We start from the raw sequence: 26393 nt of genomic DNA on the forward strand, positions 1-26393 counted from the left end.
AATAACTTATTTTGTGATGCATGGGGGATAAAGATTATTTTGAATTACATGAGGTTGAATAAATGATAAAATGTTTTTTTTTTCATCCCATTGAAACTCACTTGACTTTGTTCAGTTTATTATCGGAATGAGCCTGAAGAGCTGAGAGTTGCTCCATTGTTGACTCTCCTATTTCATTCCCAGACAGATCCAGCTTACTTAAGGGAGAGGGGTTTGATGTCAGAGCAGAAATCAGAGCAGCACAACCTTCATCTCTGACACCACAATCATTCAACCTGCAGAGGCAACAAAGACACATATTATTTGTTCAGGATACGCAACACATAGACACATTTGTGATTTCTGAGTTTGAGTGACTCTACCCTAGTGTCTCTAGTTTACAGTCAGCACTCTCCAGTGCAGCAGACAGCCTCTTCAGCCCAGAGTCTCCTATGACGTTGTTAGACAGATTCAGCTCTTTCAGCTGTGAGAGGTTTGATGTCAGAGCTGAAGCCAAAGCAGCACAACCTTCATGAGTGATACCACAAGCAATCAGCCTGCACAGAGAAAAATAACACTATTAATCAGTGTAGCAAATAGACCTTATGCATCTATAATTGTTGAGGGTGCGCCAGTAACAATTCTGTGTAAGAATGGTGGTATGATTATTTCCATTTAATGTGAATTGGGATCCTGTTTAAAATTCCAACCTAATATATTAATTTCTGGTAACTATTTTACAGTGTCCTTGTTACACGGTAATTAGTAATAACTATAATTTATGCTTAATTATACTAACCCTAAATCCAACCCTAATTCTAACCCTACTAAGTACATGCATTTAATTAATATTACTCAGTACATAAATGTATAATTAATTACACCACAATAAGGACACCTTAAAAAAAGTGTAACCTGATATTTTATTTGCTGTTTATTTCTAATAATAATATTATAACAATTAAATACAATGTTTAAAAAATATTCATTATTCAATCTATGACCCAGGAATGTTTTCTTACCACAGTTCTTCAAGTCCGAGAGTAGGACACTTTGGTTTATTAGCAAGAAAATTAATTCCGGAATTTCCCAGTTTATTCTCCGACAGATCCAGCTCTCTCAGGTGTGAGGGGTTTGATTTCAGACCTGAAGCCAGAGCAGCACAACCTTCATCTGTGATATCACAAGCCCTCAGCCTTAAGACAGAACAATGGCACTTATTTGTATATAGGTGTACTGAGGATAGACTAAAGTATTCCAGATATTAGCAAAAATCATACTTAAGTTTCTGTATTCTACAGAGAGAATTAGACAGATACGTCACTCCTTTATTTCCTAGTTTATTCAAAGACAAATCCAGATGTTTCAGGTGTGAGGGGTTTAATCTCAAAGCTAAAGCCAGAGAAGCACAACCTTCATTTGTGACACCACAATTTTTCAGCCTGAAGAGAGAATAATAAATAATTAAATCTCAGTTTGACGACACAGCAAAGGCTTCTTCATAAAATGGTAACCACAACCTACATACATTTAAATATGTGCTTTGATTAGGGATGAAATGGTTATCGGTTTCACAATAAACCACAATAAACCTCGGTAAACCACCTAGTGGGTGATGTAGAAAAGAATCCAAGCCCTGAAAGAGGAAAGTGGGGAGTCTCAGATACAATGTTCAGGTCGGAGAGAACAACCTCAACAGACAACACTCTTTGGAGCAATGGCTGGCTCTGAACCAAAAGAATTACACACACTCACACAAATGGAGTCCCTTTAAAACTAAGTTATGGATTTAACAGAGCTTGTTGAAAAGTGTGTAGAGACAGCTGAGAGACTTGAGCATAAAAATGATAAACTTTGGGAAAGGCATGATTGCATGAAAAATCAGAACAGACACGGAAACATGGGAGGAGAGTTTGAAAAAGGTGCTGGATCAAGTTACCAAATATCTTGATCTAGGAAGAGCCAAAAGCGATGTGGAACTCCTGATTGAAAGAGATCACCGGGTTGGGAAGAGATCATCTGGGAGAGCACGCTTGGTGGTGTTCTGTTTCACCAGGTTTAGGACAAGGAAGAGATTTTACAGAAGGGATGTGAACAAAGCAGCAGTATAGATGATGGATCAAATGGCTGAATTCGGGTGTCAGAGGACTTCAATACTTGCGGGTGCGGGAGAAAGCTGGTTAATTACATACAAACTCTCCATCAAAATCTGAGTCCATTGAGTCTGAGTCTGTGATTGAAATTGGACTGAATAATGAAGGAACATTGTAGGGCCAAACTCAGACTCTGGTCTCTGGAACAACAGCAACTCAGCCACAAAGTCGTAGGCTATGTAAAATCACAGAGCGGGTTCAACGCATACTGAGGCACACAGTGTGCAGAAGTCGCCAACTTTCTGCAGAGTCAATAGCTACAGACCTCCAAACACTGTGTGGCCTTCAGATTAGCTCAAGAACAGTGTGTAGAGAGCTTCATGGAATGGGTTACTATGGCCGAGCAGCTGCATCCAAGCCTTGGACTCTGTGGAGGGGGGTGAAGACGTGTTCTCTGGAGTGAAGAATCGCACTTCTCTGTCTGGCAATCCGATGGACAAATCTGAGTTTGGCGGTTGCCAGGAGAACAGTACTTGCTGGACTGCATTTTGCCAAGTGTAAGGTTGTTTTTCAGGGTTTGGGCTTGGCCCTTAGTTCCAGTGAAAGGAACTCTTAATGCTTCAGTATACCAAGACATTTTGGACAATTTCATGCTCTTTGTGGGAAAAGTTTGGTCATAGCCTCTTCCTGTTCCAACATGACTGTGCACCAGTACACAAAGCAAGGTCCAACCCGACCTCAACCTGATAGAACACCTTTGGGATGAATTAAAGTGGAGACTATGAGCAAGCTCCGCCCCACTCTGTGAGTATATAAGGAGCAGCGCGAGCAACTCGCATTCAAGTCTTCGCTGAGGAGCCGAGCAAAGTGGCAATTGTGGCAAAGGGACGTAACATCTCCGTTCCCTCCTTCAGGGAACGAGGGTTACATACGTAACCTAGACATTCCCTTTCAGTCGGTCACTTCGACGTTACATCAGAGACTGACGAAATGGGGACCACAATAGCTGTCTTCCATTGAGACATAAGTAATAGCACCTTGCCGCGAAGCACATAAAAGGTACTACACAAACACAGAATGCACTGGGTAGCATATTCCAACAGGAATACGCTAACAGATTGCCTACACATGGAAGTCTTACAGAAGTACCAGCAGAGAGGTGATAAACTGAGGTAACCAACCCGCAGGGTGGAATTACATGTCAGAGATAGCAAGTGGCTTGCCAGGGGAAGACACATGTTCCCAAGGAGACTTAAAGTGGAATACACACGTGGCATTACCCAGAGGGGAATCACAACACATGGAGGCACCTAGTCCAACACAAGGGCTGACCGAAGGAGCATGCACGCAAGTGTAGACATCGACAGTGCTGGAGGAACCCAGGGTTCTGATAAGGAACTTACTGAGAGAGAACGCACGCATCCAATCCGTAGAGTGGAATGGCACAGCAAGCGAATGACACCGAGCAGATCCAGCTACTGGCCCGAAGGGGCGAGTATACGAGAGGATAACGGCTCTACACGGAGCTGGTCTGAAGTCCTGAAGCACTGAGTTCTGTCTTAAGTAAGTGCGGAGCACGTACTGGACAGAACAGCCCCAGGGCTGGGTCTGCCTCCTCCAGGGGCAGCGCTTGCAAGTTCACCACCTAATCCCTGAACGGAGTGGTGGGAACTTTGGGCACGTATCCGAGCCGGGGTCTCAAGATAACGTGAGAGTCATCCGGCCCGAATTCTAGGCACGCTTCGTCAACAGCGACCAGGTCGTGCTTACCCAAGGACTTACCTTTAACAAGGCCGTGGTGGGCAGCGATAGTGGCCACATAAACCTTAAGGGTGGAAGGAGACAGCCTTCGATCCAACCCTTCTTGGGGAAAGAAGCACAGACCCGACTGGCATGTTACCAAGGGTTCTCAACTTAGAAGAACACCAAGTGACGAAGAGGTTCAAGGCTTATAGACCTTTCAGTAGACAAGGCTCAGGCTGAAGTGAGGGTAGCTGCAACTCAGTCAGTGATGGTAGTCAGCAACTCGAGGCAACTGACATGCCACTGAAGTTGGGGTCCTGTCCAGGAGCATGACAGTTGCACACGGCACCCCAACCCGTAGCACAGGCATCGGTTAACACAACAACATGCCTGGACACTGGTTCTAAGGGAACTCCAGCCTGAAGAAAAGCCAGGTCCCGCCACGGGGAGAGAGTCAAACGACAAGCTGGGGTGATGGTCACCCGAAGCGTGCCCTGTTGCCATGCCCATCTCGGGACTCGGACGTTAAGCCAATGCTGAAGCGGTCTCATATGGAGCAACCCCAGCGGGATAACTGCCGCTGTGGAAGCCATATGCCCCAGGAGCCTCTGAAAAAGTTGCAGTGGGACCGCTGTCTTGCCGTTGAACTGATTCAGGCCATTCAGCAGAGACTGTGCACGCTCGCTTGTAAGCTGCGCGTACATGGCGACCGAGTCTATTTCCATACAGAGAAAAGAGATCCTCTGCACTGGGCAGAGTTTGCTCTTCTCCCAGTTGACCCGAAAACCCAGACGGGCGAGGTGTCTGAGCACTAGATCTCTGTGCTCGCACAGCCGGTCTCGAGAGTGCGCTAGAATCAGCCAGTCATTGAGGTAGTTGAGAATACGGACACCCTGGACCCTGAGAGGAGCAAGAGCTCCCTCCGCAATCTTTGTGAAGACACGGGGAGACAGGGCCAGCCCGAAAGGGAGGACCTTGTACTGAAATGCCTGCCCCTCGAAAGCAAACCGAAGAAACAGTCTGTGTCGAGGAAGAATGGAGACATGAAAGTACGCGTCCTTCAGGTCTATCGCTGCAAACCAATCTAGTGGATGAACGCACTCGAAGATGTGTTTGGGCGTTAACATCTTGAACGGGAGTTTGTGTAGAGCCCGGTTCAAAGCCCGAAGGTCCAGGATTGGCCGTAACCCACCTGTTTTCTTGGGTACAATGAAGTATGGGCTGAAAAAAACGACTTCATCTCGGCTGGAGGGACCGGCTCGATCGCGCCCTTTGCCAGAAGGGTAGCAATCTCCGAACGCATGACAGGGGCATCTTTGCCCACCATCGTACCGCGGATCCCCCGAAACCTGGGGGGACGCTGAGCGAACTGAATCGCATAGCCAAGCCATGATCATTCGAATGAGCCAGCGGGACAGGTTGGGTAGCTCTAGCCAGGCTCCCAGAAACCGTGCCAGCGGGGTCAAAGGAACCACAGGTGCACCCTTGGTGGGGCAGCGAGACGGAACAGCCGGCCCTGGTATGGGAGGCATAGCATCCTGTAATAAGGGTTGCGTCTGAAACCGTGGAGTGACAGAGGGGGCTCCGTGAGAAGGCAAAGCGTTCTCGGGCCGGCTCTGAAGGGAAAGAGGGGAGGGGGGAAGAGAGTGTTGCAGAACAACAGAGCACACTGTCAACCGTGCCCTCTTGGGACCCAGAGGTAGAGTGAGGATATAGGTACCACTGGCAGAGCCAGTGGTGAGGATGGAAGGGTTCTCCCCCGGCCCTCCTGTGGGGGAAGGAGCGGCCCTGCTGCCCAGCTGTCGTCTCCAACTCCGGGTCGCCCATCTCAGGAACGCCACTTCTTAGCCTGACGCTTGGCAGGTAGAGGGGCGGAGATGGGCTGCGCCACCTTCCCACGGCTGTCTCCTCGCTGCGGCTGGGGTGGAGGCTGCTGCTGTGGCCGAGCGGGAGTCACCTGAGACACCTGAGCCGGCGGCGGTGTAGGAGCAGCAGCTGGCTGCCGGGGCAGGATATGGCTGATCGCCTCAGACTGTCTCTGAGCGGCCGAGAATTGCTGGAACACAAACTCAGCCGCATCGCCGAAAAGGCCGGCCTGAGAGACAGGGGAGTTTAGGAGCTGAGTACGGTCCGACTCGAACCTCCTGAAGGGCTGCTTGGTCAGCACCCACCTCGTGCAAGCCTTTGAGCACCTTAGCCTGATAGACCTGCAAGGCGGCCATGGCGTGCAGGGCGGAAGCGGCCTGACCTGCAGCTCTGTAAGCCTTGGCCACAAGCGTGGACGAGAACTTACAGGCCTTGGACGGGAGCTTGGGATCACCGCGCCACGTAGAAGCGCTCGGAGGACACAACTGCATCGCAACCGAGCGCTCCACAGGGGGTACCCCAACATACCCTCTAGCCGCCCCGCCATCGAGGGAGGTGAAGGCGGAGGAAGCACCAGAACGGTTTTGGGCAGTTAAAGGTGCCCTCCATGAACTGGTAACCTCCTCATGCACTTCCAGGAAGAAAGGAACCGGTGGGGGGCCCTGGCGTTCACCAGAGCGTGCAGCCCCCAGGAACCAATCATCCAGCCTCGAGTGTTCCAGACGGGGTGGAGGATTCCACTCCAACCCAATGCTCTCAGCTGCCCGGGCAAGCATGGCCGTCAGCTCGGGATCTGACTCGGACAACGCTGCTCTCCCAGAGGGAGGCACCGCAGCTGAATCTTCATCTCCCGAGGACTCAAACCCGCCTTGAGATGCAGCGATCGACATACGATCATCCTCCGGAGCCCCGAATGAGACGCTGGGTCCCCCAGAAGGGGAGGCAGCAGGCCCACCCGGAAGCTCCACCGGCTGAGATGCCTGGGAGGGGGGCGTGGCCCGAGGAGGCTGACTCGTCGGGTTGTTCCACACCATCACCCTAAGATCACCCTGGCCACCAGCCGAAGATCGGGGTGTGGCAAAGGGGACTCGATACTGTTTAAGGTAATCGAGTCTCGATCTAAGCATCTTGATGGTCATGTTCCCACAATGAGAACATGAGCCATCCACAAAAGCCGCCTCAGCGTGCTGGAAACCCAAACACGTGAGACAGCGATTAGGGCCATCAAGAGGCGCCATATATAGCGACCGCACCCAGAAACACATGGGCGGTACAACATCTTTAAAAAGACGCGACCTTAAAACCTGTAAACTCTTTTAGGAAATGCTCTTTTAGTAATGAAGCGCTCAGGGGAAACAGGCAAGGCAGGAACACTGGAATCCGCTGAAACGCGGTCACACCAGTACTGCAGAGACTCGTCCTGTAGAACACTCCGGTGAAGGCAACGATGTGCTCGGCTCTGAAGCGAAAGCTTGAATGCGAGTTGCTCGCACTGCTCCTTATATACCCACAGAGTGGGGCGGAGCTTGCGCATGCAAATTCCGCAGACCAAGATACTCTTCGTATCATTGGCTTGTTTTGTTAACACTCGAAGGTGATTGGGCTCTCGGGCGAGACCCCATTTCGCCAGTCTCTGACGTAACGTCAAAGTGACCGACTGAAAGGGAACCATGATAATATTGATAATCATGATAACTTTGGTCACTATAATCGTGATATGAAATTTTCATCCTGTTTCATCCCTAGCTTTAGTATTACAATATTGAATGTAAATGAGACATGAAGGCCGGTCTGTGCTTAGTTTGGGACTAAAATTAGATGAAGATTTTTGTCTGGATTTGACTATAAAAAGATAACTATAAATATATGTTTATGAATATGAATACATGGTTTATATTATAATTATATTGTAAATATATTTGTACAGTTAGACTGACTATTATATAGATATTTTTGAGACCTTAACCCTCTGGAGTCTGAGGCTGATTTGGGGCCCTGGAGAAGTTTTGACATGCCCTGACATGTGCTTTATTCAGTTGTTCATAAACATATTAATGGAAAAGGTGTCATTACACTATATTCAGCACAAACTAGTCTACCATAATATGTGAGGAACATGTATGTACATGTTTGTATTTTTGAAGGAATAACGTTTATGCGTGGTTATTGAAAAAAAAAAAAAAAACTTAAGTCACTGAAATAAGGCCAGAAAACATATTAAATATGTGTTCACACAACTTGTGGGTATTGGAGGTTGTAGACTAGAATTTTTGCTTTAAAATGATTTAAAAATTATCCTACCTACTCATTCATATAAACTTTATATTGATTTAAATTTTGCAAGACACTTTTTGTCAAGACACACAGTATGCATGGAGGCGTGAATCTTAATGAATAATGCTGTGATTTACACCTGAGAAGACAAAGACCCACATAATGACCTGCATAATGACCCGCATAATCAGCCCTTTCAGTCAGGTAGGTTATGTGAAAAACCCTCTGTGATCATGTTGATAACATTATTAACGTCAATATAATGATTTTTGTAATCTCACACATGCACGTATTATTGCACATTGTTACGTTCCATGTATGTTTTGTTTTGTATTTTGTTTTGTTTTTTGCTCCCTCTCTTTTGTTATCTATCGAGTTATTTAGGTAGATCTTATTGGACGGGAAAACCAGCAATCATCCTGGTGATGTCATGACATTCTGACATCATGACCAGTGTTCTGCCAATCTGCGGGTTGCTGATCGTTTAAAGGGCTTTGACGCCGTTCCACCTGGAGTGAGCTTTTGGGCTTCGGACCTCACTCACCTTTGTTGAGCCAGAAGCAGCCAATCTGCTAACATGTCTTTGAACTGTTCATTTAGTCTGTGGTTTACTGAGACAGCATTTCTGTGACTTGTTTGATGTACTCATGTAGTAGTTAACCTGATGGAGTTAGAGCAGGCTACAAGTTTCACATGTTCATTGTATGTGTGCATTCGTATGCTGGTGTGAACGTCGTTATCTGTTAACCACTTGATTCGGTCTTGATTGGCAAATAATGATCCCTTTCATATGTACAGCCCTACTCAGCGGTAATCTCAACCTCACTGACAACTGTTAAATCCGTAGTGCGTAACGGCTTGAACTGATAGCTAGTACTTTATGTTAATTAGCGCGTGGGTGTTCGCCTCCATTGTATTTTTGGTTATTTATGTAGTAAAGTTTAGTTAAGGCATCGCATATGCCGAAGATTTCGGTATTGTTTCTACATTTTATTTTTGGTACTTAGTTTAGGGGCGTGGGCGCTAGTTAATGGGTTTTGTTTTGATTATTTCTTTTGTTTGGCGACACCCTCATTTTTTTCTTACTTTTATTGAGTTAATGTTTTTCTTGTATTGTCTAATTTTTCCCTGTGTCAATAAACATCAGGTTATTTTTGCAACCCTTGTTGTCTGGTCTGTTCTCCCTCACACTGCAACAGCTGCATCTCACCTAAATGTTGCATTCATTCCACTTAACATCTTTAAGCACTTAACACACATCATGTGAAGAAAATTTTGTATAGGCCTATTATAGTTTAAATTACAGTGCCAGTCAAAAGACTGGACGCATTATTAATATATGTTTTAAGAGAAGTCTCATGCTCATCATGCTGTATATCAAACACACAGAAAAAAACAGCAATACTGTGAAATATTATTACACTTTAAAATAATGGTTTTCTGTTTTAATATACTTTAAAATTTAATGTAATTCTGTGATGCAAAGCGTCTGAACATTCATGTTACCTCTATGGCATTTCATATAGGCTTTTAGCTTAAAAGCATGCACATTTGGAGAAATGTTTATGGATTCTCATATGTTAATGTCAATTTTCTATACAGAGTAATACTAATTCAATATTTATTGTCATCACTATGAGCGCTGGATACTGTTTTCAATTCATACTTGCAGCCGGAGGGCGCTCTGTGCACATTAGTCTACAAATGACATGTAGTGAAGGACAGGCATACCATGTGACATTCCAGGAACTAACAGAGGCATCCATAGATCGCTATAACCATGGCAATAACATGCAGATAGACTCTTTTGAAGATAATAAATACATGATTGCGATGATGTATACATGTATTGCCTCAGAATTTGCCTCTGAATAGCGCTCACTCCGTGGGCGTAGCCGCATTAGCAGATAATAAACTGACACACGGATGTCTGACATGTCTCTTTTTTCATACAGATTACATAAACAGAGAATTTTTGTTTTCGATTTGACTTACAAGACTTAAGACCTGACATTTCAAAGTTTCTTTAGATATAAGTCTCATTTTTTTGTGATTAGAGTTCACTAAGTGTACATTTTCTGAGAACTATCAGATTGGACTTCGTTCAGAGGGAGACGAGAGATCACGCATCATGTTAGTTTTCTTTATTTTGCAAAAAGCACAACATTTTGTTTTTACTCTGAGTGTACACAAATAAAAGAAGACATTTTATAGTTTCAATTGATATATTATTTCTGTCTCTCTGACAAAAAAAATGTAGTATTTTAAGTCTGTTTTGCTGCAATGTGAAAATAATCCTGCAAAACATACTGTAGCGTTTCTTGACTCCAGAGGGTTAAACACACCCTACCCAAAAAATATACCGGTAAATAGATGACAATAATTTTAGATAAAATAATAGCAGGGGTCTCCAATCCTGCTCCTAGAGAGATACCTTATTGAAGACTTAATTTTCAACCCTGCTCAAATAGATTATCTGGTTCAGGTGTGTTTGTTTAGGGTTAGAGTTGAACTGCAGGATTGTAGCAATCCAGGCACATGGATGGAATACATATATTAGGCATAAGCATCATATTAATAATTAATAATTACTAACACAAACCATTACCTCAGTATCTCTAGTGTGCAATGAGAACTTCCCAGCATGACAGAGAGCAATTTCACTCCTGCATCCCGTAGTTTATTTCCATTCAGATTCATTTCCTTTGCACATGAATACTCAGAGGTGAGAGCTACAGCCAGAGGAGCACAGCACTTTTCTTTCACTTCACAAGGATCTCTACATTTGAGATAAAGCTGAATTTGTTCCACTAGTTCACTGTCACCCAGATCATGGAGGCAGTGGAACAGATTAATGAATTTCTCTGGAGTTGGATCTTCCTCTATCTTCTTCTTGATGTAATTGACTGTTTCCTCTAAACTGTGGTTTCTCCTTTCTGTCTGTGCCAGAAGAGCTTTTAAGAGAGTCTGATTGGACTCCAGTGAGAAGCCCAGAAGAAAGCGAAGAAATAGTCCCAGGTGTCCAGTTTTACTTTCTAAGGTTTTATCGACAGCTTTCTGGTGCAGGTCAGATATTGGAACATGTGTATGTGTTGATTTAGTCATTTGGACAAACACATTGATATTCTGGGTTATAAAAGTATGATGCACATACAGAGCAGCCAGATGTTCCTGAATGCTCAGATGAACAAAACAGACTTTCCTCTGACACAGACTGAACTCCTCTCCAATATGAGCACAAAGTCCTGAGTACACAACTGCCTCTTTCACATCAATGCCACACTCTTTCAGATCTTCTTCTTTGAAGATCACATTGTGTTTCATAAGCTCTTGAAAAGCCAGTTTCCCCAATTTGAGGATCAATTCTTCATCGCTTACTTTCTCCACATAGTCCTTCTCATGTTTGATGTTGGTCTGAAGGATCAGGAAGTGTGTGTACATTTGATTGAGAGTCTTGGGAATCTCTCCACTATCTGCTCCACTCAACATCTTCTCTAGGACTGTGGCTGAGATCCAGCAGAACACTGGGATTTGGCACATGATGTAGAGGCTCATTGATGACTTCAGGTGTGAGACAATTCTGTCAGCCAGACTCTGATCTCTGATTCTCTTCCTGAAGTATTCCTCCTTCTGTGGGTCGTTGAAGCCTTGTACCTCTGTCACTCGATCAACAAACTCAGAGGGGATGAGATCAGCTGCTGCTGGTCTGGAGGTGATCCAGATGAGAGCAAAGGGAAGCAGATTCCCCATAATAAGGTTTGTCAGCAGCACATCCACTGAAGCTGATTCAGTCACATCACACAACCTCATGTTGTTCTGAAAATCCAGAGACAGATGACACTCATCCAAACCATCAAAGATGAAAATGATTTTATCTTCATTTGGAGAGATTTCCAGATGTTTTGTGTCCATGAAAAACTGTAGAAGATCTTTAAGACTGAATGTTTCATCCTTCAGCAAATTGAGCTCTCTGAAAGGAAGTGAAAATATGATGTGGATGTCTTGATTTTTTTTCCCTTCAGCCCAGTCCAGAATGAACTTCTGCACAGAGACTGTTTTTCCAATGCCAGCAACTCCTTTAGTCAACACAGATCTGATGCGCTTGTTTTGTCCTGGTAATTCTTTGAAGATGTCATTGCAGTTGATTGGTCTGTCCTCTGTTACTGCTGTTTCAATCGGTCTGATCTCATATTCATCAATATGCTCTCTATCTTCTGTGATGGAGAGCTCAGTGTAGATCTCATTGAAGACTATTGGGTTTCCTTGCTTTGTTATTGGCTCATGCAGATGTTGAAACTTCTTCTGCAGCTTTGTTTTAAGTTTAATGCTGTAAAATTAGGAAATAGTCACACATATCACTGGAAAATGTTCACATAAATCTTAATACAGATTCAGATATTATTTTAATGCAAGTTAAGACTTAGGGTAAGATTTACTATAAAGGGGCAAATTAGCATGAGAGCAGAATTCCACAAATGCGCCGATGGGAGTGGCAAGTTTTGCGTGTGATCTACTGCTGACGTACTGCAATTGCAGCCTTGTCGCAAAATGGGTTAAAACATGCCTTTTTTTGAGCATTAAATAAATACAAATACAAGTAAATTGACTAGCGTAAACATTAGTAAATTGTGTTGCATGATTCATTTAAATACTCTCCTCTTAAACTCCTAAAATGCATATGCAATAAGATCAGCTGCAAAAACAACTCAGGCCACACCTTTTCAGTGCTAATTTTTCAATGCGTGTCTTTAGTAATTCCCGACATTAGTTTTTTTAACGTCAAAAGCGGGTTTGCATTGGAGCAAGCTGTTAGTAAATCTGGCCCTTAAAGTACAAAATAAAGCTGTATAAAAAAATTGCCAATAAATATATTTATCATTACAAATTAGTTGCACCTAAAATGATTAATCAGAGAAGATAACTATGTTGTTGTATCTTTGAAATCATATCACCTGTAGTTAGTATTATAATATTTTTTATCAGGTATTGATTAAATGCTGTGCATTTATTTACTGATTGTTTATGATTGTTGATTGTTTCCCTTTATTTGTTACAAACAAATGAAGGGAAACTTTCTTTAAAATATCTTGTGTTCCACAAACACAAATGATGACAAGTTTTAATTTTTGGGTAAACTATCCCTTTAATACAGATTCAGGTGTGATTTGTATAAATGTACATAAAAATGTAATTTAATTTTTAATTTAAAGTCTAAAAACACTAATAAATATATAATTCCCATAATAAATAAATAAATAAATATATATATATATATATATATATATATATATATATATATATGACTGCAAATTGTAATATTATATCTGATTAACACTAAATATGATGAATTACAGAAACAATTAATTTGTTAATTTTAAGTGATTCACACAGACCTGCTTACTTTATCAATTTGGACATGTGTCTTCACAAAACTAGTGTTTTAGATTTTATATATATATATAGTGACGTGCAGTGGTGTTCTGAAATCGAGGCAAACAATGACCTCAGTTTATTTATTTTTTAATTTTTATAAATCACATGTAAATTCATGTCCACTACTTTTAACATTGCCACATTTTCCTTGTTAATTGAACATTACTTTACATTACATCAAACAAGAAAAAAAGAAACCAAATACAATTCTATTTTCTATTTTTTTACTTTAACAATGTAATTAATGTTGTATTTATTAAAACCATGTCAATCTTATCAAGTTAGTGTTTTAAGAATTTTTACATATTACAAAAAAAAATAACTCAAGGCATTAACATTTTAAACAATATTTGTGTATTGATTTCAGCTGTTCTTTTTAATAGTCAAGTCAAATCAAGTCATCTTCATTTAGCGCTTTTTACAATACAGCTTGTTTCAAAGCAGCTTCACAGTGATAATAGTAAAATTAATGGACAGATTGTTTTGGCTTCAGGAAAAAGCTCGAGGAAAAAGCAATTACTGAGCTAAAGTAAGTTTTTGCTTACTTTTTTACATCTCATATCTTCAACCTGCTCAAATGTTCCTATAAATATATTTCCCTTAAATGTGCATTCTGAATAATAAATAAATGTTTTTTCCAACTAACCTGCCACAGTCCAGTGTTCGTCTTTTTATTAACAGTATTTGTCTCTTAACCATGTTTTTTTTATTGAAAAAATGTAGTACCATGTTTTTTTCGTGGGTTGATTACCACTTGTATTACCTCAGTTTTACTACAAATACCATGGTTGATTTGTGGTTACCATGTGTAACTATTAACATTGTTTTTTGGTTGTACTTGTAGTAAAACCATGGTTAATTTTTGTAAGAGCAGTATTTAAAAAGATAAATGAATGTGCCTTAACTCCCTTAAAGGGGACCTATTATGCAAAATTCAGGATTGGATGTAAATATCCGTTGGCAGTGTGTGTACTAGAGGTCTACAAAGAGTACCTGAGACCCGAGGACCCGGAACCCAACCCGGGACCCGTATGGGTTCAGGTCTATATTTGAAATGTTCAGCCAGGTCTGGGTCGGTTCCCAATCTATTACTTTGGTTCCTGGGTCTGTTTAACTCGGAGATCACCCGGCTGTGTTCAGAGTCAGTCAGCACTGTGCGTGTGTTTTGTAACTTGCAAAGAGTGGTAACACTTTAGATTACAGCCCGGAAAATACTGCAACTAATTACAATGAATTTACAGCATAACTTTCAATATATAGTGTACCTATAAATGAAGTACGTGTAAGTATAGGGGAACAATATGTAAAGTGTTGGGAATAAAGGGGTAACAACCAGGAAAATAACATATTATTTGTACTGTAAGCATTTTAGAACTAAGGGGTACTTATACTATTATGATAGACAACAATCTTACGCTTGGGAGCAATTTAGCGAGAAAGTGCACTGATTAAGTTGTTTCAAGGCAAATAGAAAGTACTAATGCAATCTTTTTTTAATACATGGGGAAATATACTTTTGTTTCATGTAGTTACAGGGTAAGTATGACACTGCAGGCTGTAAATGAAAGTGGTGCTTGTTACACTCTTGTTTCATGTATTTACAGGGTAAGTAATAATAATAAAAAAAAACCCTGCAAACAATCTGATATCACTGACTCCAAAACCTTTATTTGAAAAACAACTTAAAGGTGCAATATGTAATATATTAAAATATCCAAAAACCACTAGGCCAGTGTTATATATTTTGTTCACTTGAGTACTTACAATATCCCAAATGCTTCCAATTATTTGTAAATCGTGAGAAAATTGCAATTTTAACCAAGGTTTACGATTTTATTTTGTAGAAACCATGGAAACACCAAAGACGCTTTAATATAATACACATTTTAATAGACAAGGGAATAACTGTTGATATATTAGACAGAAAACTAATTATTGTTATATAGCTCAACACATTTAGTCTTATTGTTTAAATCAGTTTTCTTGATTTTTTGCGAGTACCGTGCTTTACCATGCCTCAAAAAATTTAAAATGAGTTGCATGCCATTTATCAACACAACCCATCCAATATTTAATATGATATTCTAAAATCGATCTAGCTTACTGCAGTGTCTCTCAAACAAGTGTCTCATAGCAGCCGCCAAGCAAACGCACAGAGTAACGTTATAACATCATTTTCAGCCCTTAAATGTATCTAATACGATAAACAAAGCTGCGTTACCTCATACTCATGACCGGAAAAGCGGAAGCAGCGCTGGCAACCGTGGAATAATAAAAGTTTGCGGCGTGTGTTGAGCAATCGCTCCAGCGGCCTCGTTCATCTCCCACAACACTCGGTCCTGCTCTGCTTCATACTACAATAACGTTAATAATCACATCCATGAACATGATTTCTTCCCGAGTCCTATCCCTGTCCTTTTGCACTGTCCGTTGAGGTGAAGACCACATGTCCCAAGATTCCACTCTCAAACTTGGCGTCATCAAGCTATGCCTTTGTTTTGAATAGGCCTCTAGCGACCTCTAGCGACAAAATTATTAAATACTGCATCTTTAATTAAAAACAGGTCTAAAACACTTATTATTCATTAATTCATTTTTTTTTTTTAAATCAACTCTTCATTTCAAATTCTAAAGTCCAGACAGAAAGTAACACGTTTTGTCCCTTTGATGTTGTTGTTGTTTCTCTCTTGGCTTCCTCCTCTTGTTTCTCAACTGATGAATCTTAAGAAGGAATCCCATTAAAAGAAAATACAATAGGCTACATCCAGAAATTTTCTCATGGTTTAGGCTATTCATCTTTTCGCTTTCAACCAACTGTCACCAGCGTCTGCGTGAGAGTCAACTTTGTGTTTGACGAAGCATATTGTAATGAGCAACGTGAAGCTTTCATGACGTTCTTGCAGGAGATTCATGTGAAAAACTTGCACGAGAACTGCCGTCTCTGTTATTCTGTCTTGTTTGTTTCTCATTATCATTATCTGTTATTCTGTGTATTTTGTTGTGAGCATTAATAAAAAAAATTAAAAAATAAACTGACGCCATCCGACATCCGCGTGACTTTTTGCGTGAGTTTCTCGGCACGCTTACATCACGCTTCAAGTTACGTCAAGCATGAACTCTCAACCCTCTCATGCACACACAGGTGACAGTTGGTCCAAAGTAAAAGTTTTTTAAAAATATATATATTTTTTTTTAAATGTAATTTTTTTTTTAATATTTGTATTTGTAAATATATATATATATATATATATATATATATATATATATATATATTTTTTTTTTTTTTTTACAAATACGTATCATTTCACTTCAGAAGACATTGATTGATCCATTGGGGTCATATGGAAGAAGAGGAACAAGAGGAGGAAACCAAGCAAAAGAAACGAATAAGAAGTGTTGTAACTTTAAATCTGTTTTTCAAATAAAGTTTTCGGAGTCAGTGATATCAAATTTTTTGTATTTTTTAATTTTTTTTATTACTTACCCTGTAACTACATGAAACAAGAGTGTAGCAAGCACCACCTAAATTTACGGCCCACAATGTGATACTCACCATATAACTATATGAAACAAAGGTATATTTCCCCATCTATTGAAAAAAAGATTGCAATAGTTCTTTCTACTTGCCTTGAAACGACCTAATCAGTGCACTTTCTCACTAAATTGCTCCCAAACGTAAGATTGTAGATCTATCTATCAAAATAGTATAAGTACCCCTTAGTTCTAAAATACTCATGAGTGACCCTAGCCAACAGAAGCAGAGCGGGCGGAGATGCAAGCGAACGGTGATCATCGATAGTTTTCACGTGTTGTCATGCCCTGGCGGGCAAAACAAGGCTTTACTCCATTGACCGCCAGTCGTTTTTACCAGGTTTGTAGTAAGATTTAATGTAGTAAGACAGTAAGTACTTTAAAGGTGCCCTAGAATCTCCATTTCACAAGATGTAATATAAGTCTAAGGTGTCCCCTGAATGTGTCTGTGAAGTTTCAGCAGAAAATACCCCATAGATTTTTTTTATTATATCATGTTTTAACTGCCTATTTTGGGGTGGGATTAAAAATGCTCCGATTTGTGTGTACACCTTTAAATGTTCGTGCTCCCCACCCCTCAATAACTTTAAATTTAACAGTACATTAGCAACATGCCAACAAAACATTTACAAATGAAGAGTTTGGTTCCAAAACGCAATAACTCCATTTTGATTCATTTGAGTAAAAAGGTGTTCCCTTTCGAAGGGAACTTCAACTCTGCGTTGAAACGCTTTGGGGAACGTCACACGTGACCCGGTGTCTGAAACCCAACTATCCAACAACTCCAATCCCTCTTGGCCGGCGATAGCCTATGACGTAATATGGCATGACCCGGAAGTATAAAAGGAGCGCCTGGAGAAACAAATTATATCTATAATATATAATATGCCTTACAAATGTTCAAGAGAGTGTGTTCATCCGTGTCCCAGCTTTTGACACTTGATATACACATTTCTAGGTGTTTTCTGTCTGGGAGAGGAGTGCGCATAGACAGCGCTTGAGGGCGCTGTCTGTGTGTTTTTCCGTTATTTACTGTGAGCGTCTCCCTATCGGGACGCCCTCGTTCTCGTTTGGCACTCTTCTCGAGGGAAGAGGTATCTGCATCTGTGCCTGGTGATTCTGGCCCCGTTTGTGCTGAGGCAAAACAGCGGCTGCAATCATAGGGCTTGCAAGTGAGCTCGTTGGGAAGTTTGAGAAAGTTGTATTCTCTCTCAACTCCCCCGGGGCTGACGAGGATGAGTTGTTGGATGACGATGGTGTCCGTGTTTGACGTCATCACGTCCGGCAGTGCGCGCCCGCTGGCTGCTGTGCATGCGGAGTTGCTGGTGTTTTTGCGACGCATTTTTCGGCAGGCTGCAGCTGCTGTGAGAGCGCGTTAAGAAAGGGGCCGCGCGCGGACGGCTCGACGAGCGGTTCCTTTCTGTCCATGAATGCTGCAGCTCCCATAAACTTTCCATTCCTTCCTGATCTCCTTGTTTGAGATCGGGAGGGCATGGAAAAACCCCTAGCCATTCAGATTTGTATCTGAGCCCAGAGAGACTGGAGGGGGAAGAAGCGAGAGTGAGATGGGTGATCGGTTGTAAACACTGTTGCGTTTGTAATCAATATATATGTGTGTGTGTGTATATGTATGTTTATTTATATGCATGTATATATATTTTATAGACATATATCATGCTCAGATGCTTCTTATGGTCAGACTGATGGCTGGGCCCATAGTGATTTTTCTGTCGGCCCGCTTTTTCGGTTTAATTATGAGAGGATCTTTTAGGCTTTAATGAACCCTAGATTTTATCCTTTCATGTGGAGAAAAAGGAGTATTAGGAGTCTTTGGTCTTTGAGCCACAGGAGGGTCTATATTTTATGTTTTTAAAATTAGACCTTGTTTTCCTGTATAGTTTTTCTGGGCATGTAGTCAGAAAAGGTAAGGGGTTTTGGGGCAAACTGAAGTTGATAGGTTGGCTAGAAAGATATATTGTGCAGACCACAAAATGGCCGCCTCTTAGCCACCAGTTGTTAAGAGTAGCTTCTCATCTGCTGTTTTCTAGAGTAGTTTGAGTTAGCACTCGTCACTTCAGTTAGTATGTATGTTTAGGTTGGCCTTAATCGGCCGCCTGACATTGTTTGCTTGTGAGCTTTGCTTTCTTTCTCTTATCCATGAGATTTGGAGGTGAAGCCCAGGCTTCACTGGGCTTGTGGCCCTGTAAGAAGGCCTGTAGCTTTGTGGCTAGGCTAGAGCTAGGTTAGGTGTGTTATATGTTAACCCTATGTATACTATCCCTTGTCAGGAGGTATAGTTCCTAGTTCTGGCCTCCTCCCGAGGGAGTTGTTAGGCCGTATGCCCATTGTCCCCTTGTTTATGTAGGTGCAATTGGTGAGTTAACAGCTAAGGTTGTAGGCTGTTTTTAGACTCCCTGGTGCTGTTTTTCTCAGGTGGTAGGCCCTTATCTTTGCGTAGATAAGTTATCAGTGTATGCTAGGCCCCACTTTCATACTTTAGAACTTTTCATGCTATGAATTTTTTTTTTCCTCTGAGCCACTAGATTTTCCATTCAAGTTTGAGTTGACAGTGCTAGCTTTTTAGCCTCCGTCCTCTAGAGCTCAGTACAGATTTGCGAATCTGTTTGGAGAGAACGTTTATCCTATTAGGATAGCATGTATTTCAAAGCATTGTGTTTTGCTTTGAGTTCTAGCCTTTTGCCCTACATTTGTATGTGAGCTTACTTATGCTGCCACAGGTTAGCACCTGTTCTCATAATAGCAGGCCTTTTTTGATATTAGCCTCTATTTAGAGAGATTGGTGACTATTTTAATATTCCCCATAGCTCAGGTTGTAGTTAGCTTCCCACAGCTTTGCTGGGTTACAGCTGTTTCCCTGTAAGCTTGGTTCCCTTATATTCACGAGCTGGCGCCACGTGTCACTGAAATGGTAGGCCCTAATGAGGCCTCCTTTTAGTTTACACATTGGCACAGTTTGTGTTTATATGGACAAACGGGCTGAACGCCACATGTTGCTGAACTTGAAGGCCCCATAAGGCCTCCTTTTTAGCTGACATGCTGGCAGGATGCTTGTGAATCCAATACCACCATCGGCCACGCCCCACCTCTGTTGAGTAGGCCTTAAGCAGGCCTCTTGTGGAGTATGGTGGCTTAATATGCATTCCTTCTCTCAATATGATGCGTGAAAGGTTTTCCACTGAATGCATGGCCTGTTGGTTGGTATGGTCTTGGACTGGCTGATGCCACGTGTTTATTAGGGTAGGCCCTAATAAGGCCTCCTTTTATTTTACATGTTGGCACAGTTTGTGTTTATATGGACAAACGGGCTGAACGCCACATGTTGCTGAACTTGAAGACCCCATAAGGCCTCCTTTTTAGCTGACATGTTGGCAGGATGCTTGTGATTCCAGTACCACCATCGGCCCTGCCCCACCTCTGCTTTGAGTAGGCCTTAGGCAGGCCTCTCGTGGAGTATGGTGGCAGGATATGCATTTCTTTTTTTAGAAACTAAATTGCTGAATGCATGGCCTGATGGTTGGTATGGTTATGGTCGCCACTAGCTGATACCACATGTTTACTAGGGTAGGCCCTATGGGTCTCCCGTGCAGCATGTTGTAGTTCAGTTATGTACTCCTATCACTTTGAGAGTAAAAAGGTGCTTTTGAGTTTTTGTGGTAAAACCTTACTGAGGTTTGGTTTTAACTACATCAGCCTCCTTGAGTCTGGGTTTCTACTCTAGTTGAGCTAAATATCTACCTAGTATCTAGGATGGTTCTATTTTCGCTCCTAGAACCCTAATGGCCACTATACTAATGCCGTATGTCTTAAAGGTTTTAGGCCCTCTCGGCCGCCTTTTTTGAACATACTAGCGTATTGTATGTATTATATTGTAGTGTAATCCTTCTGGTTGGCCAGGGCCCCAGGTGATTATTTAACCTCCTTATGGTTCAGTTATTTATCCTTCCTGGTGCTTTAAACACTGCCACGAGCTGATGCCACATGTCTGCTGAGGTCATAGGCCCGTCAAAGGCCTTCCTTAGTGCGTGTTTGCGTACGTTGTATTCCTCTTGCTTTCAAAGGGTAAAAAGGTTCTTTTACCAAGTACACTGCTCGTTGGATTGTGTTAGGTAGATTGTCATGTGGGCACTTTACAATTCAACTACTGTTACTAAGTCATATGTTCTGCTCCCAGCAAGACAGGTGTTCAAGGTGGCCCACACAGGCCACCATTGAATATTCTTCTAATATGGCAAAATGCTTTTCGTACATGAGTCATGCTCCATATAAAGCTATTATCATGATGTAGGCCCCATTCTGGCCTCCATGATTATGTGCCCACAGTATGGTCTACCTGTTATGTTGAGCTGTGTACTTCCCTGCTAGGGTTGTCTGTGTAATAGTGCTTAGCTCCCTAAGCTCCATGAGGCCTCCCATTGAGGATCAGCCCTAGGCTGGTTTGTGCTCCCCTGTATCAGGGTTCTCTAGCACACAGCCTCCTCAGTGCAAATAACCAGGTGCTGAGTAGATCCTAGGATGAGTGGATTATACTCCCCTCAATACGAGGGTTTATAGCACTTAGCTGAGTTCTGCTCTCCAGGATGCCCATCTCTACGTGTGGGTTTGAGTTGCTTACTGCCCCTCTCGCAGTCGCTCTTACTTGCTCTCTTCTCTGAAGAATGCGTTATAGAGATTCTGTATTCAGACAGGGTTGGCCAAGACTAAGTTTGTCCTTTATCAAACCAGGTCGGCCTCCCTGGTGGCATTGGGGGTGACTTCGTTCCCCTCTAGTGACTGGCTGGGGCTCCTTTCGGTTCCCTGGCCACATTCCTTTTAACCCTTTAAGGTCTGAAGGCTTTTTTAGAGGTTTTTTTTCTGAGCAACACACACAAACGTAAAGACTCATAACTCCAAAACTGTAGCAAGGAGAGTCAAAAGGTAGGTATCATTTGATAGAACATTTTTTAAATTTTAAGAAAATATAAATTACATTACATTTGGACATTTTCTTGCTGAGAAACAGCTGATAAAAGACAAAAAATATATATCATTTTTAAAAAAAAATTTGTCTTTTTTTTTATTTCACACGGAATAACTCAGGAACGCAATAAGATCGGATAAAAAAAATCTTTTTTGGAGATGATCTCCTACATTTGAGCTGCATCTGGTTCAAATTTCGTGGTGATAGCATAAAGTATAGTTTAATAAATTGTTATTCATTTTTTTCTGCAGCCTGGTGGCGCCAACGGGCAGTAAACTCCGGTATAGAGGCGCTTCTCAGCACTCGTTTTTTCAAAATGGTTAGGTGCATTAAAAAGATGAGATTCTAAGCTTTAAAATCTATTTTGTGTCATTCCATGTCATTCATTTTAATCTTGAGAATCTGCTTTAAATATTGATGTGCCATTTTCTATGATCTGTGCATTTTTCATGAAGTTATGAGCACATGAAATATACATATTTGTATTCAGTTAGCGGCTGTGCTATTTTTGTTGTAAACGCATATTACTCAGACTCATTAGAGGGTGAAAACAACGCAACAGAAGCATGTTGGAGGCTTGATATGAAGGTTTAAAGTCTCTGGTTTTGTATGCAAAAATAATTTTTGTGCTACCTATATGGATTAAATTTTTATCGGCTCTTAAAGAGAGACATGCAAATGGGAACGCCAACGCTCCATCCGGTCTTAAAGGGTTAAGGGACCACTTTTCCTTGGAAAATTTGGTCCCAGAAGCCTTGAGCAGCCTTGGTAGGCTTTCTACGGAAGGCCTCTTTGAGGGTCAGCTTGGGCTGTTGGCCGTAGGGAATGCTGTCACTGACAGCCTTTGTGTGACCCGAGGGTGAGTTGCTATCTGGCATTTCCTTCGAAACTGCTTGACGTTTGTCTAGCCATCTTTTGGCATGCACTCTCCTTAAGCATGGCGGCATGGTTATATCATTCCCCAAAGCATTTCAATGCAGAGTTGAAGTTCCCTTCGAAAGGGAACGTCTCATGTTACATATGTAACCATAGTTCCCTGAGAACCAGGGAACAAGACTCTGCGTTTCCTTGCCATGCTTCAGGCTGCCTGCAGAACAGTCCCTCAAGGCGAAAGATACTGTCTGTTTCTCCAGGTGCTCCTTTTATACTTCCGGGTCACGCCATATTACGTCATAGGTTGTCGCCGGCCAATAAGGATTGGAGTTGTTGGATAGTTGGCTTTCAGACACCGGGTCACGTGTGACGTTCCCCAAAGCGTTTCAACACAGAGTCTCATTCCCTGATTCTCAGGGAACTATGGTTACATACGTAACCTGAGACGTTTACTTTACCAAGAAAATGGCACGATGAAAACGTCTCAGGTTACGTATGTAACCCTGGTTCTCTGAATAGGGAACTAGACGCTGCGTCGATACGCAATGGGAACACCTCTGCGTGATTGCGTCTTGAAGCACTTGTGAAATCTAACCAATAACGTGACGAGACGTCAGAAACGGGTGACATCACGGACCAGGAAACTATAAAGCGTACCCAGACCAAAGAACGCTAGCTTCTGAAGCAAGACGCTCACAGGTACGCCGGGTGTATGGCTAAGCAATGCAGCATCTCGTTCCCTATTCAGGGAACCAGGGTTACATACGTAACCTGAGATGTTCCCTTTCATGGGAACTGTCGATGCTGCGTTGATATGCAATGGCAACGCTGTCCCAACTATACCGTAGTGCCAAGTACCTGTCTGTTATCACTGAGACAGCACAGCTGACCCCAGAGTGGAGCCGACATCAAGGTTATAAAAACTAATAAATGTATGCTGGGAGGACCACCCAGCCGCATCAATATGTCGTGGATGGAAACTCCCGACATCAGAGCCTTTGAGGCCGCCATACCCCTGGTAGAATGGGCGCGGACAGCTAAAGGAGATGGCTGTTCGGCCGCTTCATAAGCAAGTGAGATGGCCTCAACCACCCACTTGCTCCTGATCCGAATTTAAAAAAGGAGGAGGACAGAAAGCCTGAAGTACAATAGGCCCTGGGACAAAGTCATCTTGTTAATGTTATAAATGAATTATGTCTCCGTTTGTCATTACCGATTAAAGAGAATGTGGCGCCAACACAAGGTTAAAATAAACACATTTGCCGAGTACATTGGTATTAAAAACGGCTTTTAAAAACTGTCCATGATTCAGTTTTGGGGACCGTGACAGAAGTTTGATGTTGTTGTGAAAAAAGCAACAGTCTGCATTTTTCCTGCCTCATCTTCTTAATCTCCTCACGAATCATGCCGTCAAAATTATTAATTTTTCTGTTTTTGTTGATCACAAAGTACAAAGCAGATAAGGAAAACTAGGATGCCGGATGTATTCAGAGCGCCGCCATTACTGTTTACAGTGCGCGGAATGGTGCGCTATGATTGGTTGAGCAGATATATCACATTCTGCAGAGAAGGGAGACTGGTGTTTGTCGCGTTTTGGAAATAAAGGGAGAAAACATGACAGAATAACATGAGGGAAATCGCATTTTGTGCAAAATTACTAAATATATAATGATATCATGATCATGAACAGTTATTATGGATCCATCTGCCATTTTCGTTATTGTCCTTGCTTGCTTACCTGCAGAACATCTGATGATTCGGCTGTGTAGATGTTAATAGGGGTTTAACAAGGGGTTCTTAAATAAATTTTGGACAAAGCAATCATCAAAATATCTCTTCTCCTGTCTCTGAAAATGTCCGGATTTTGAAATTATCCCACGGATGCTTATTTTAAGAGGCGTTCATTCAACTAGGTGTTAACATCACACTGAAAATATACATAACTGGAAGAATAGATGCACTGCTTCTACAAGCACTTCCGGTAATCAATTCAGCTGTGATAAAGGTCTATTACGAGCTCTACGAGGACGTGAGCACTTTTTACGAGCCAGAATCTCATAGTTACAGTTATTATGATGGTGTGAATGCACCTTCAGACTGACGGGCAGAAAGTGCACAAATAAGAGGCGGGATTTATAGCACAAACCAATCATATCCAATCATAACTGAACATATCCAATCATTGTGCGATGGAGGCATTACCTCCTCTCACGTGACTTTATTCCATTCATTCTCAATTACCCCTCACAAAACCCACTGCACACTTTAGGGGGTCTATTGATTTTCTATGAGCTCAAGGGAAGCACCAGAGATACAGAGATTTTTTTAAAGTGTTTAAGTTATTTTGGCCTTTAGTTTGACAGGACAAGTCAATGAGAGGTTATAGTATTGATTATAATAGGTTTCCTTTTATCAGTGACACAAAATGACTGTCCTATCCATAAATTTACCTGTCCTCAGAAGTGTGGTCACATTTTATTCCAGCATCACTCTTCATTGGCACACAGCTGTGCTCTGGTGAGCCTGATATTTTCTGCCTGTAACAGTGCAATTTTTACTTTACTAAAATAAAAACAACAACAATTACAAACAACAACTTTTAGGAACATTTAAGAAAAGTGCACATTTGCAGTATAACTTATAGCAGCCATTTGCAGTTATGTCATGAGTAATTTTGATTATGAACACATGATTGTCCTGTCTATAAATTTACCTGTCTTTGAAATTGCTGTCACTTTTAAAATGTAATGGTACATTCATTGAATTGTCACTCTTTATGGATAAAATGCTGGGCTCTGGTGAGTCCGATCTACTACATATGCAACTGTATAATAATAATAATAATAATAAAATCTGTTACAATTACACATCACTTGCATTGTAAGCTTAATACAGATTCAGATGATTTACATGTGTCACTCCACGTCAATTCAAATCATGCATTCAAAGATTTGCAGACATACCTGCAAACTTTAACCCTTTCGAGCGTGAGTTTAAAATATAGGTTGTTTGCATATGAGCAGTACGAATGAGTCTGGAGGGCAGGAAGTGATTTTTCTATATAGGAATCCTATCAAAAACTCAAAATTCGTATGTTTGCAGGGAAGAGAAGCTATTTTATCCCATAGAATGATAATTTGGTGTTTTCACTTCAGTTTTGTAGTATTTCGTTCACAATGTTGATCTGGTTTCCAAATAAATAAATGTTTAACAAGCTGACAGAAGTCGATTCAACAACAAAGACAACACTTTCAAAAACACTCAGCTATGTGATTATTTTTTTGAGTGATAGGGAGTGGGTTAAATAAGTCACATTATTAGATTTGATATACAACGTCTTCCCGTCACCTCCTCAACCAGCTTCCCTTAGTGTGTTTTTACACGTATAAAAAAAAACACCGTCCAGTTTTTTCTTTGAACGATGATGTGAACTCCTGTTGTAATTCTCGATTCAGCAAATGACCTACAATGGCGACATTTTTCACAATCACGACAGAAAATCAAAATACTGCCCTAACTTCACTAGCAGGAAGGCAGCATGATATAAACAAACCAAACTAGAACTGAATGCAGCTTTACATCCTCTATATCTACCTCCTCAATGGCAATCAAGTCTTTCAATT

General features: G+C 41.7%; 1 protein-coding gene across 1 annotated transcript in view; it reads right to left on the reverse strand.

Moving 5' to 3' along the window:
• The window catches only part of LOC137004203 (NLR family CARD domain-containing protein 3-like), a 44281-nt gene that overhangs the window by 3081 nt on the left and 14807 nt on the right, over positions 1–26393 (reverse strand). The window contains exons 4-8 of the mRNA XM_067364397.1: positions 10564–12282; positions 1260–1421; positions 1002–1175; positions 363–536; positions 102–275 (exon numbers count right to left, since the gene is read on the reverse strand). Coding sequence (XP_067220498.1) covers positions 102–275; positions 363–536; positions 1002–1175; positions 1260–1421; positions 10564–12282 — 2403 coding nt within the window. The remainder of the gene's footprint in view (positions 1–101; positions 276–362; positions 537–1001; positions 1176–1259; positions 1422–10563; positions 12283–26393) is intronic.

Source organism: Chanodichthys erythropterus, chromosome 17 (genome assembly GCF_024489055.1).
Source record: "Chanodichthys erythropterus isolate Z2021 chromosome 17, ASM2448905v1, whole genome shotgun sequence".
NCBI lineage: Eukaryota > Metazoa > Chordata > Actinopteri > Cypriniformes > Xenocyprididae > Chanodichthys > Chanodichthys erythropterus.